Source organism: Natrix helvetica, assembly GCF_964273705.1.
Source record: "Natrix helvetica genome assembly, chromosome: 1".
Lineage (NCBI taxonomy): Eukaryota > Metazoa > Chordata > Lepidosauria > Squamata > Natricidae > Natrix > Natrix helvetica.
The window spans coordinates 180,847,825-180,862,021 of NC_138548.1; the positions used below are offsets into that span (position 1 = coordinate 180,847,825).

General features: G+C 37.2%; 1 protein-coding gene across 1 annotated transcript; it reads right to left on the reverse strand.

Moving 5' to 3' along the window:
• Nucleotides 1–1,969: 1,969 nt before the first annotated feature.
• On the reverse strand, nucleotides 1,970–10,798 carry CLK1 (CDC like kinase 1). Its single transcript, XM_081935604.1, has 13 exons — nucleotides 10,660–10,798; nucleotides 8,238–8,383; nucleotides 7,753–7,978; nucleotides 6,661–6,751; nucleotides 6,248–6,314; nucleotides 5,527–5,643; nucleotides 5,141–5,307; nucleotides 4,909–5,003; nucleotides 4,694–4,823; nucleotides 3,976–4,058; nucleotides 3,435–3,514; nucleotides 2,331–2,421; nucleotides 1,970–2,247 (listed from the first exon to the last, which is right to left on the reverse strand). The coding sequence occupies exons 1-13, from the start codon at nucleotides 10,717–10,719 to the stop codon at nucleotides 2,092–2,094; spliced, it is 1,509 nt and encodes a 502-aa protein (XP_081791730.1). The 5' UTR covers nucleotides 10,720–10,798; the 3' UTR covers nucleotides 1,970–2,091.
• Nucleotides 10,799–14,197: the final 3,399 nt, after the last annotated feature.

Sequence of the window (14,197 nt, forward strand, 5' to 3'; positions counted from 1 at the left end):
TTCTAAACAGGTTATTTTGAGGTTGAAAGTGTTTGATTCAGAGCATTTTGCTTGCTGCTAAATTTAGCAAGTTTGTATTTTAGGCTCAGAATATCAACATTTAGAATTTCTTTTGTTTATATCCCAATTAACAAACTGAAATGTTGCCCTCCTAGTAACTTTTTGTGTGTGGAACAGATGTCCTTGTTACAAGTGGACAGGGAGGCATGGCACAAGCTTAAGAGGAAAGGGGGGTATATAGGTGGGGAGCACTTGCCTAAACAACTTCAATTTCTCTGCTGGCTTCTCCATTGACTTTGCCTGTGAGCTGCTTTCGGAGATGCTACAAATTACAATTGTGTGACTGCTGCAATAATTGTGAGTGCAAGCAGGGTGCCAAGGGCCCAGATCACAATCACCTACATGCAAGCTGCCAGGATGGCTGAAACTTGTTCAGTGCTGTTGAAGCTGGTTACTGAACAAGTGGTCATTAAGGATACCTTCACAGAACTAAGTGGCAGTAAAAAGTTTTGTTTGACATTAAATTACCAAGCTCTAGGCAACCTGTATCATGGGATGATATCTGTGATGTGTGTTAACAATGGGAAAATGGTGTGATCAAAATTGGTTTCTCTTTAGATTGCAGTTGTTTTTTACCTTGCCAGGCAATCAAAACCTACATATGCATTTGTCATTTTGCCATTGTTAACCCTTGTGATATCCCTTCTAGCATGTACAAATATATGAATGCATATTTGGGTAATAGTTTTTCCCTGGGGTTTTATGGTTACATAGAAGAGGTGGGTTTCTACTTGTTCGCACCGTTTTGGGTGCGAACCAAAGTGCGCAAAGCGAACCGGTACCAACACAGGTAGGAACCCACCCATTGCATAGCCATGTTTAATATGTAGTATAAAATCTGAAAGGGAGTTTCTATATATTTGGAGCGGAAGATGGTTAATGAAACCTGTTAAGGGAGTATTGACATAGTTTTCATTAGAAATTACTAAATCAGATCAATTAATGTTTTGCAAGATAAAAATATACTGTTCCGAAGATGAAATCATTTGATATATTTCCTAAAGCAGATTCCCACTTTTGAACATAAATTTCTTTCATTTCATATACATTTAGTTTTACCATCCTGCAGCTTTATTCCATTTTACTAGCATAGGAAATAATCTTTTGACTTCATTCCAACTGGTTACCATTTTTAAGAGTCCAGCTATATTTATGGCTGTATACAAAATAGAACATAGGACCATGCACAAAACTGAAAACGTCAGCCATTCCATTGGGCATTAAATTTGGAACAGCTGAAAAATGCTATTGATACAAGTTGTTTTTAAATTATTTCACTATGAAGAAAACTGCACTCGTAATAAAAATATTTCTTTCAACTCCCCATGATCATTGAGAATTGTATTTGCCAATATAGAGCAGTGTCTAGGTTGGAGGTTACCATTGCTCTGTAAAAGGCATATGGAATTCTTTCATGTGCATAAAGATTGCTGAAGAGCTCCAACAAAAACTGAAGAAATATTTGAAATTCTTACAGGAAACAATGGAATTAAACTTAGCCTATTGATATGTAACACATCCCTACTGGAAACATAAATGAAAGAATACTTTGTAGAATGTAGCGTACCTGGTTCTGCATTTTTTGTTTTCTTAAAACTTTGTCCATTCTTTGCCATTTGTTTTTAAGAACAGATAAGTTAGCGTACAGTGTGGTACATGATAGTACAGCTAAGGCATTCAAAAAGAAATGCCTATTCATGCAATCACTGCATATAATTATCTTCAGGAATAAGCTTCCTGAAATCTAATTAGACTAATACAAGCAATACACAAATTTGCTTTTATGAGACAGGAAATACAGAAGACCTTTTTGAAATGTGAGATGGGGAGGTCCCTATAGTTGTGAAACTTTAACCACCCATATAACCACAGCTTACATGCAATATTAAGAAAACAACTGTACACTAAATGTTGCTAAATGTTTTATTTTAAGAGCTATATCTTAACAGACTAAGCAAGACAATATCAAAAAATAAATTTACAAATTTACAAAATAAATATGTAAAACATGTTTTTTCAATGGCGGAATCTTTAAAAATCTCGTTTCATCTTCTTTCTTAATGGAGAAAAGAAAGGATGGGCCAAAGCATCATTAAGTGTAATTCGTCTGGCCGGGTCATATTCCAACATTTTCTGAATAAGATCAAATAGATTCTCATGGTCAGAATTGTGACACTGCATGAATTCCTGTGGGTAGGGGGAAAAAAACTAATTAGCACTTCTGAGAAAATTGAGTAGAGGAAACTTAGTCGAGCAGCAGATTATTTTACCTTCAGTGGCTTACAACGCCTTGAAACGTATCTGCCAGCAGAACTGGATTCATCCCAATCCAAACTATCTTGCCGGAAGTATTTGCGTTTTCTGTTTAAAGAGTTAAGAATGAAATTATTTAAAGGCAGCTTTAGCAATGATAAATCTAGCATAACACCTTCTTTACAACTGCTTCGGCATAACTCAGATCACAAACCAAATATTTTAATTTTTTTAAAGGTTATTTGCACATTTCCTATATTCATTCACATTTATATCAGATGGTGCACATCATTCAAAAACTGCTTCACAAGAATGCTCGTGCAGGTGAAGCATCTATTCTAAAAGCATCTTTTGAAAGGCTTCAATGGATGTTTCAAAGGCTGTCTCTTGTTACTTTGTATGGACAGTGTTTACCCCAGTAACTCCAATACAAGGAATGTACAAAAACAAACCTCTTGAATGCTTTGCACAATGCTAGTCACATAAAGGAGACAAATTTAATATTCCTGTCAAATTAAGTAACAGAATACTACACCATCCCAGTATATTCTTCATTAGTTATCAGAGAGTTGTCAAACTCGCGTCATTGTGGTGTCATCATGTGACATTGACTTTTCCCTTCACTAAACTGGGCGTGGCCAGTGCATGACACATCTGGCCCATGGGCCACGAGTTTGACAGCCCTGAGTGGTCACAATAAAAATGTATTTTTATTTCATCATACATTAAAGGCAGAACGATCTCTTTCAGATGGGAACTAGTACCAGCTCCAAGACATGATCAAACAAGAGAAATAGCTTGGACGTATACAATTATAATTAGGGCCACAATATGAGACATTCTGCCATGCAATGTCTATATGATAAAATGCAAATAATAATGACCATTGTACCTACTTTAAACAATTCTAAATTTTACAATGTATTCCCAGAGTCATACAATTTACCTCAAGGTTACCTACTAAAGAGAACCTATGCCAGGTTCAAAATACCTTTACTGTTTCAGATTATTAATTATTTTTAAAGATGTAAGCTAATAATTAAGCAGAAGCATACAAATACTGGTAGTACTCAGAAGACGAAGAAAAAATATTGAAGGGAAAAAACCTCACATTTCTTTACCTGGTTTTTTGAACCATATGAACTGGTAATGGTCCCAGTATCTTCTCCATCATAGCCAGATGTTCTTTGCTGTCATGTGTCTAAAAAAAATATTGAAAACTTCAGAAAAACAAAATACAGTGAATATAAAACAATGTGCTGCAAAGTATGTTTGGAAGGGAGAGGGGGAAGAGTTTTGCAAGAACAAACAAAAAAATTATTTTTTAAATACTCATATTGAAGTGTTTTAAAGGCAATAGATTTCACATGGCAGTATTTCAAAGAAGTGTAGCAGCTGAAGCCCCAGGATGGAATCAACATTTTCTCTTCTAGACAAGTTGTCCAGTTTTAGCTATGACATCTTGGGCTCCCATAAATAGTGCTATTACAACCCTATTGCTTTCATTTATACTGAAATTACACGCTTCCTGTTGACTTCAATTCTTATTTTATTTTGAATTATTAATCACATAATACCTTAAATTATAAGTGTAAATCTTTTTTAAAAAATGTCCTAATAATTATCACCATCTCTATAACTTATACCTCTGTAGTCACGTACCGGAAATATTGTAAATCCAAGGTAATATTCAATAAGAATACAGCCAATACTCCAGACATCACATGGTTGTGACCATCCCAAAGCTGTGGCAAAAAATATATAAAATGAATCGTGTAAACAATACTTTCAAACTATAAATACTTCTGATATTAATGCATTAAGGGAATTCTTGAAATGGGGATGTTTCTGACAAAATTGCTCAAGCTGTTTTTGGATGAAAACAAAATATGAACAGGTGACTTGGGTTTTTTGTCATTCCCCTCACCTCAAGAGCTCCCCCACAGAAGACAACATTGCCCTCCTGCCCCCAACCATCATAACTTTTCTCTCCTTCCAGCTACTGCCATCCCAGAGCAACAAATCTCATAGGCCTGCATTCTCCAAGCCTCCCTCTTCAACACTCCTGTTGCTCTCCCAACATACGTAGTATATTCAACTGGCTGGAACTCTACCATCATATCCTCTCAGCATCTTCCCTCTTCCAATTGATATCCTTCACATGTCAACCCTGAACTACTACTTCTGGATTAAAACGGGTTTTGACTGTTTTACTTCATGCATTGACAATACTGTATTTGTTTGGACACAGCTTCCTCCGTCTTAAGCAACCTGGGAGATTTTAGCAAGTCTAGAGTATATCCAAAACTATTTATTTTAAAGCTTGCAACATACATGACACCCAAAAATACACATTTTTGTGCTATACACATTTTCTCACCCAATATAACTTCAGGAGCTCTGTAATGCCTTGTAGATACAAGTGTACTATGATGTTCATAATCATACGTAGCACTTCCAAAATCTACTACTTTAATCTCTGGATGTTTCAATGTGCGTTCGCCATGTCTCTGAAATGTAGCATAAGATTATTAGGCATAAGTAGTAAGAATCAGCTATGAAAGCAATGATTAAATATTAAGAGATAAAATTTACCAGTTTAGGGTTATATTCTTCTGTATAATCAGAATTCACAAATAATATGTTTTCAGGCTTCAAATCTGTATGGGTCAGCTTGTTTGAATGCAAGACTGTAAAGAATCAAAATTTGAAAGCAGTTATATTTTAGCTTAAATATCTTTATGTTTATAGCCTAATTTTTTTTATTGACCAGTTTTGCATTTATTTGCCCTGAGATTGCTAAAAAGACACTTTAATACATACTTACAATTTACAGATTTGCAAATCTGATACGCTATTTTTCTGATATGGTCCAGACAGAAAGGCAGAAAACGATTTTCTTTGAGGAAGTCATAGGTACTGAGTCCTAGCAGTTCAAATACAATGCAAATATGGCCATGATGATCAAACCACTCCAACATCTTGACACAGTGACTGTAAATGCAATAGGGTTACTCAGAAGGCATCATTAAAAAGAACATAAGTTGAGCAATTTGTAAGTACAATTGAAAGTAAAATGTCAATGATTACAGAAAAACTAGCATACAAGAGAATATAACACTTTCGGAGGGAGGGAGGGAAGGAGGGAAAGAAGGAAGGAAGGAAGGAAGGAAGGCATGCACACATTCAATTTTAACTGTATCATATACTTACAATGCATTATTAGGATCCGACATATTTAAGTGTTTCAACACTTCTATTTCTGACCGAGCTGCTTCTGAGTATCTGTCAACATTTTTTACGATTTTCACTGCTACATGTTTATCTCCACTGAAAGACAAAGTTTTGAAGTGTCATTAACAGTCACAGGAATAATGAAGTCTTGTCACAATGAATGAAAAACTGCTTTACAATTAATTTAATTAATTAACCTTAATTTTTTAGAACATTATATATTAAAATGTATGTGCATTTCCCGAATGTCAATGAGATTCTTAAAAATGAAGTAAAATGATAATTTGTGCATTTCTAGCAAAGCTGTTGAAAACAAACTATTTTTAAAAAATCTATATATTTCAAAGTAACTGCAATTTACCCATTTTTATTACATTGCTGTTTACATTATGCTTGCAGATTTCTGGAAGATCACTGACTGCAGATATGCTAAGAATTTTCATAGAATAATCTTTTCTCCCACTACCACAATGGATCGGAAAAGCAGGCCTCTAATAAAGGGGGCCTCTTCAAAAGAGTGTTTCCTGACCACCTTAACAGAAAAGATGTTCCCTCAGAAATTTAGACCATATATATTTTAGATTTTCAAAATCAATACTTTTTTTTAGCTGACATGAGAAATTTCCAATCACAAGGAAAGGGAAAGCAGAAATGACATTATGTATAATCTGAGATTTAGAAAACTCATAAAAACACTTACCTTTTGTGGTCAATACACTTTACTACTTTTCCAAAAGCACCTTCACCAACAGTAGTGATAATTTCATCTAAAACAGATGGGAGGCAATCAGTTATATAAGTAATGACATATTTTCATTATTCAATACACCATGCTATGCCGTTATGTAAAAAGTATAACTAGACAACTTTAACTATTTAATCCGTCAAGTCTTCAAGACAGTTATGTCTATCTTGTTCTATATCAGCTCTGTTTATTATACAGGAAGTTTCAATTAAGTTTAACTCTATATAATAAAGAAACCCCCCCCAAAGAAAAACAAAACAAAACACGTAACAAAAGAAACGCAAAGTAAAGGACTTCCAAAAAATTTCCTGACTTATCTAAAAGAAATTATTCTATCTTGAAAGTAAGTTGTGAAAAATATTCTATACATCTTGCATTTAGTACGTCTCCACTCTGACAGATCAGGTGACCCTCCTCATCATCCTCTACACTCCTGGATCTTTTCCTTCGGTGACTCCTCTGGTAACGGCAAGTGTGCGGCACCAACATCATCCAGCCAATCAATATACCCGAGTGAATTCAGGGCAGAATACGAAATTCATTCAGCAGGGAGATATTCAGGCATTCAGATACGCGCCAGGCCACAAACGGTTGGCAGGAACAATTTCAAATTCCCCAGAATTTCACAGGGCACATAGTTTAGGTTACAGGAAAAAAACATGGCAAGGAACAGATTTTCAGATAAGGTACTTCAAGTGGCAAGGTAACAACAAATCATATATATATGCTTTCAATTATGGTTCACTAGAAGAATTAAGTATTTTAAAATTGCAAATAAATATTCTTCAGTTTAACGCTGTCATGCATCAAGTGTTGGCATGTACTGACCTATAAAGTAATCTTTGGTAAATAATCTCAACAAGTGCATATTACAAGTGCATATACAAGTGCAGGTGCAATTTTGTATATTATACCTAATTAGGGCAATAAAGATTCATCACAAGACCTCTAATATTTCTAATATAAGAGCTCTAAGCAGCCCTAATTTCTATTCATCCAATAATTATAATTCAATAGAGGTTCAGTGTCTACTTTTGTCAGATAAGCCATGGGAAAAAACAACATAGATCAAATCTTTCCATTAATAAAGAGGCAAATCTTATCCTTGAATATCAATTTGCCCAATGGGGCAGGTCTGCATTAAGGCACTTATTTCAACATCACCAATGAAACCTAAGAGGTCTTAGAATAGGAAAGAGTCATGTTTTCTCTTCACCAATTATTCTTATAGGAAAACATAATGTAACACCAGTTCAGTATATAATTTAATCAGATATTTTAAAAGTAAAATGTTATATAACAGAAATCATCATTGAAAAATAGGTCTTCAGTTGCTACAAAGTACTCCCATTTTGGAACACATCTATAAAAAAAAAAATGCTAGAACGTATCCTCATTCATTTGTGATTATTTAAAAGAATACCCATATCCATGTTCCAGGTGTTTTAAATTATACATACCGTGCCTGTATGATATGATTTATCATCAGCCTTGCATTTTCTTTTGTAACTGCTTCTGCCACTCTGACCAGATGACTTGCTACTATGGTTGTGATAGTCATTCTCATGGGCCCTACAAGGGTGCCTGGTTTCAGACAACTGACTAAAGTTGCTTCTGTATTCTTCAACATAGCAGCGTTCATGATCATCACTTCTTTCCTGCAAGGAGCTGGTATCTTTATAAATGCTAGAGTGGAAAAAATTCATAAAACACCTTGTAATGCAAAACTGCACATTGCAAATACATCCAATTTTAAGAACACACACAACGGATAATTAAACATGAGGTCATTTTAAATACTAAAAACCAGCATTTCAGATATAAGAAATCAAGAATTGTTCTTGTATTTTGGATTTTAACTCCCATAAAATATTACCATAAATCACTTGATAAAATCTAACATTACCTACATTTTAGCTGAATGAGAACTGAGAAAGGAACTTACTTATCGTACATTGGAGTGTGATCATATTTGCAGCGTTTGTATTCATGTGTACTGTTTGATTGTCTTTTTCTCTTATGCTGGTTTTGGGGATCCTCACATTGTTTTTCGTCACAGTTACCACATTGACTGTGTCTAGAATACCTCATCTGAAATAGATTAAGTACATATAATGTATATTATCACATTTATCAATATGCTTTAGACAAAATTTTTGGGATAATTTCCGATTAACCCATTCCTCTTTTTCTTAGAAATTAAAAACCTCATATGATCTTCCTTCTCAGTTGACAAAATACTGGACTCAGCAAAATACATGAGAAAAACCTTTATTTCCATATCAGTCTGATTCTTAGCACATTCATAAAGCAGAATGCATAAAAAACTAGATAGAAAAGCTCTTTCAAAAGGTACAAATAGCAAATGAAATATGACATGCAAGCTTGAGAAAAAAGAAATATATACTTCTGTATATATAAAAGTATATATGTATGTACTTTTAAACACTGTGTTGCCTACTAGTTGATACCAGTTCCAATTAATATTACCCATGTTATCTGCTTTTGATATATTTGATAATGCACTGTAACACAGGTAGTCAGTCGTGACTTAAGAAAATTGAGCCCAAACTTTGTTGTTAAGTGATATTTGTTAAGTGAGTTTTCCCCCATTTGATGACCTTTCTTGCCACAGTTGGTAAGTTTCTCACATGACTAAGTGAATCTTGCTTCCCCCTACTGACTTTGCTTGTCAGAAGGGCACAAAAGGGGATCACGTGGCCTTGGGACACAGCAATGATCATAACTATGAACAAGTTGCCAAATGGCTGAATTTTGATCACATGTAACTGAAAAATGGTCATAAGACATTTCTTAGTGCCACTGTAAATTTGAACAGTCACTAAGTGAATTGTTGCAAGTCAACGACTACTTGTATATCTAATTCAGTATTACATAACACTTGAAAATTATATGGGTGCTACCAAACTCAGACTTAAGAATTTTGGTGACTTCTTCGTACAAGGTATTACAATTATCACAATCATAGATGTAACAATAGGAGTTCCAGTCCAATAGTTCTAAGAAACCTGGCTGAAGAAGATAGGCCCATAATGTAATTAATAAAAGAAATGAAATAAATACCAAACGTGAAAAGAAGCAATTTTGCAGCAGATTCTAAAATACTAAACACATATTTGTCAAAAGTATCTCTCAATATCTTGTTCTACACAAAAAATAACAATATAAATGTAAAAACACCATCTTCAATGTGGTTAACAATAAAACCACCATGTGTTCACCAGTGTGAACCTGGGTTAATTTTTTCACATTTGTGAACTCAGTCTATTCATTAATGATTTAATATCTGGTAAACCCCAGAAAATCAAAACCCCACAAGTCAAACGTGTGAAGTCACTTTAAAAAAAATCCAATATGTGGATATCAACGGAAAAATTCTCTTTAAGAGATAACACTCAATAGTAGTTACTATTCTCAAAAAGGCCGTGTCTCCAAAATCACCCAGCTATATTGTTAACAAACAGCTTGGCTGAATATAGATTTCACCCCTTAAAATCAGTCTCTTAGAATGGCAAGAAATATTGGTAATAAATTTAAATACAGAACTTATTTGGCCATGGCACTAAAAGCTCTACACTCCCATCTCTTTAGCATGCTCCATATCTCTTCCTCTTTCAGACTCTTTTACTAACAGCCATCTTATTTCCCTGTAATTTTAACTGCACTCTAGTTTTGTTGCTATACTTAGCCCCTTGTCCTTTGGTAACAATTTCAGTGTCTATTTCCATGTCATCTCTTCTCTTATTACCTTGTATATAAAAATAAAAAACCCAAAGCTTTCTTTCTTCCACACTTCCTGATTTCTTACCTTTAACTGTCCCCCGTCATAAACTATCAGCCGCTGAATCTTTAAGAACGAGAGCAAAATCGAGATATTCCCGATTAAAATCGTTTTAATATTTCCTACTCGTTCATTACCTTACCCTCAACTTCTCTTACAGCTTACAATAACCGTACATCACACGCAGAGAATCATTGTTATGCTGTAATTGTCATCCCAGATTCGGATCAGAAAACCCTTTTCTTCGTTACGGAGAAACCTAACTACAAGCGGGACTGTTTTTCTCTCAGGCCCTCAAGGCCGCAGCCGGACCGCGACAGCTGGCGGCCCTTTCTTCAGACTTCACGAAGAGGCAGAAGCTACCGACAGAGTGAATCGGCTCGGCTAGCACACACAAGACACTACCGAGAGCTCCACGAAGAAAAACAAACGAACGTCATCACAAACGAAACGAAGTCCCCGAGTCTCCTCCAGCCCGTTCAGCAAACGACCCCACTCACCCCGACCTTACGAGAAGAGATTATCTCACGCCTGACTTTGGGGTTTTGGTATCACCCAAACTTACTTTCCCGTTCGGAACCGCTCTCCGGTCACAGGCGTCTATATCCACGTTACAGCTCTTCATTGCCTAGCCGCCATTAGAAGATCTTCGCAGTAACAAAATGGCGCCGGGCAAGAATGTTCTAGAAAAAAAAAGGTTGTAAAGAACGCGTATGCGCAAACATAAACCCGCCCTTTGCGTCACGAGCCAACAATCAGAGGTTTATGTTAAAAACAACTACTACTCAGCGCCTGCGCAAATCACTACTGTGTGAGTGGTTTGGGGCGTGGCCGTGGAGGTGGAGCGGAAAGGTGATCGGGTGCCTCTCAGAGAGTACAGATTATGAAGACCCGATCTAAAAACATAATTTTCTTTTCTTTTTTTCAGGCATCAAATGATCCCGAAAACCGCATCCTTACATATTATTTTATAGACGTGTTCCAGGGAATACTGAGGCCGAACGAATCCTAGATCTCGGTCCTCTGCTACTCCTGTTTGCATTATCCAGTGTATCTTGCAGCTCATTCACGGACTCTTCTAAGCAAAGAATTACTGGCAGAGCCTTCCCAGTACGGCTCTCAGCTTAAGTTTGTCGTGAGGAGATGCTCAAATGCAAAACTGCTTTGATCCTAAGTCAAGAACACACGTGGCCAACTGCTTTGCAGCGCCCTCACTACTGTTCAAGCAACCTATAGAATAGAATAGAATTGATTGGACACACAAGGAATTTGTCTTTGCTGCATATGCTCTCAGTGTACATAAAAAGACAAGATACATTCGTCAAGGAGCATAAGGTACAGCACTTAATGATAGTCATAGGGTAGAAGTAAGCAATCAGGAAACAATATAAATCGTAAGGATGCAAGAAACAAACTTACAGTCTTGCAGTCATAAGTGGGAGGAGATGGGTGATAGGAACGATGAGAAGACTAATAGTAATAGTAATACACCCTTAGTGAATAGTTTGTGGTGAGGGAATTATTTGTTTAGCAGACTGATGGCATTTGGGAAAAAACTGTTCTTGTGTCTAGTTGTCTTGGTGTGCAGTGCTCTATAGCCACATTTTGAGGGCAGGAGTTGAAACATTTTATGTCTAGGATGCGTGGGGTCTGAAAATATTTTCACGGCCCTCTTTTTGTCTTGTGCAATGTACAGGTCCTCAATGGAAAGGCAGGTTGGTAGTAATTGTTTTTTTCTACAGTTCTAATTGAAAAACAGGTAATCGGAGTTCTGCCAGATGGAGACATCCTGAGGGTTAAGGGCTTTGGGAGTAGGTAGAATTCAATCTGGTGCTGGTCTAGAAACCACCACCACCACCCATTTCATGGAAGTAACTACTGAGTTTATGGCATTCATCCAGCACTGGGAGCAAGAGCAACAGTGGGAACCTGGGATGGTTGCAGTTGTGATTGCCTCCAGGCTAAGATCATCCCATCCAATTATAGTTTGGAGCCGTGCAGCAGTTGCCAACAAACTGCCTGACATAATGCAGGTTGGGCTCTTTATCCATACCACTGTAGGAAGTTAAAACCCATCCCTCTCCCAGAAAAATGAAATATCCTATGAAATATTGAAAAGGCAGAATATTTCTCTGGATGTGAAAAGGGAGAAACATTTTATAAAGACAGAATAGCTCCCTGCAGCTTCCTGCCCCCACCCACTTTGTCAATGGGCTATTAAGAAACCCAAGCCAGTCCCTTTACATAATAAAGAGTTCTCCCCTTCAGCTCCAGGGGGATGGGATTAAGGCATGATAATATTGGCCCTTTACCCAACTCACCACATGGCATCTGAGAACTCAACCAAACCTGGATTCAAAACGCAGCCTATAGAGTTGCCCCTGCATGGCCCCGTGGGAGTCTGACAACCAATCAGAATACAAGCTTAAGATCAAAGGCCAGAGAGGGCATAAAACCAGGGACTCAGTATCTCAGTCCTTCCTTCTCTTCTTCTTCCCAACATTGAAGCATGTGATCACCTTTTCTGTTCAGGACTCAAGCCATGTGGTCCTGTCCACTATTAAACCACCTTTCCAAGCAGCCTCCATGTCTCCAGTGTCTTTTTCCCCACTTGGAGCTGAACCCAGACAGACATTTCTTCCAACACCACTGAAGGCATGTTGAGATTCACACATTTTGTGGTGATGGGCCTTTTTTATTTGCAGTATACACTACTTTCAAGACATGAGCATGAAGCAGCATCCATTTGTACCTCTGCCCTACTTCATTGAAAGTGCTGAGATTATAGCAGAATTACATTGTCACTCTTATCTGCACTAGAGAAAGAAACATGCGTATACCTTAGTTGGACCAAATATCTAAGGCTGGCTGAATATCAAGCCATAATTGTGTGATAGCTTGTGTTGCATTGGATACATTTGAACAGCCTCTTGTTTGCCTATCTTGCTCTGCTAGAGAACAGAGAATCAGCACCTTGAGGAATAGAAGGATATCTGGATGTGCAGGTAGTCTTTGAGTTACAGCTGTAATTGAGCCCAGTATTATGGTTGTCAGTCTTTCTAGTCGTAAGTTGAGGCATCATGTGATCAGACCCAATTTTTGGCATCTTTTGTGATGGTGGTTAAGCAAATCCATTTTACTCAACTGGTGGGGTTGTTGTTGTTGTTGTTTTTTTTGCCAAATCATGGCCGCATGACTGTAGGACACTGCGAACTGCTGTAAAGGTAAGCTGATTGCCAAGCACCTAAAATGCAATCATGTAAGGGGTGGGAGGGAAGAGAGACGTTTGGAGCCATCAAAATTTCAAAATCAGGCTGTAGTAGCTTTATGCAGGACATATACTTTTGGTCACTAAGTGAATCAAGGACATACCCAAGATAACAACTCTGCCCAGTGCATTTCCTGTACCTAATCTGGACTTTGCAGTAATTAAAGGGTATTGCAGGTCTCCAAGCACCAGTAGTTGCTCTTAGGCCTGCTTTAGTAGCAAAAAGTCATACAGTAAATCAAATCTGGAATGAGGTTCCCCTAAACCTGGATGTTCCTTGCTCTACTCCCAGGCCTTTAGTGAGGTGCATGAAATCCCTTTGGATTGTGCAGGGTTTTTATTTCCTCATTGTTTGCTTTCTGTCATTTTCTAAATTCTATTGTTTTAATTTTTCTTGTATTTTAAAACAATGGTTTTCTTTATTTGTGAGCCAGGGTTTGGGGAATCAGGTGGTATATGAATTTAATAAATAAATCTGGGCCAGCATAAGCCATCGTCTCAATTCAGGAGGGAACAGTGCCTCTTCCTTCTCCTGTCGATCTCCCTTTGAATCCTGTATCAGTAAGGAGAGAAGGCTGCTTGAAGCATCCATACCACTGCCTCCCTTGTGCACATAAAGAGCTGCTCCTCCAGGCCTAGTTCATGGCTCCACTATTGTCTTAGGAGCGGCAATGGGACTAAAATCTCCTAACAGCCATCCCTTTCTCCACCCTCCCTTAACCGATTAACCTTGGCACTCCCCTCCATGACTCCTTTACCTGGCTTAGCTCTTCCCAAATTGGGTTGGGAAATTCCTGTTTCTCTTAACTACTGTAACCATCATCACCCCTCTCTC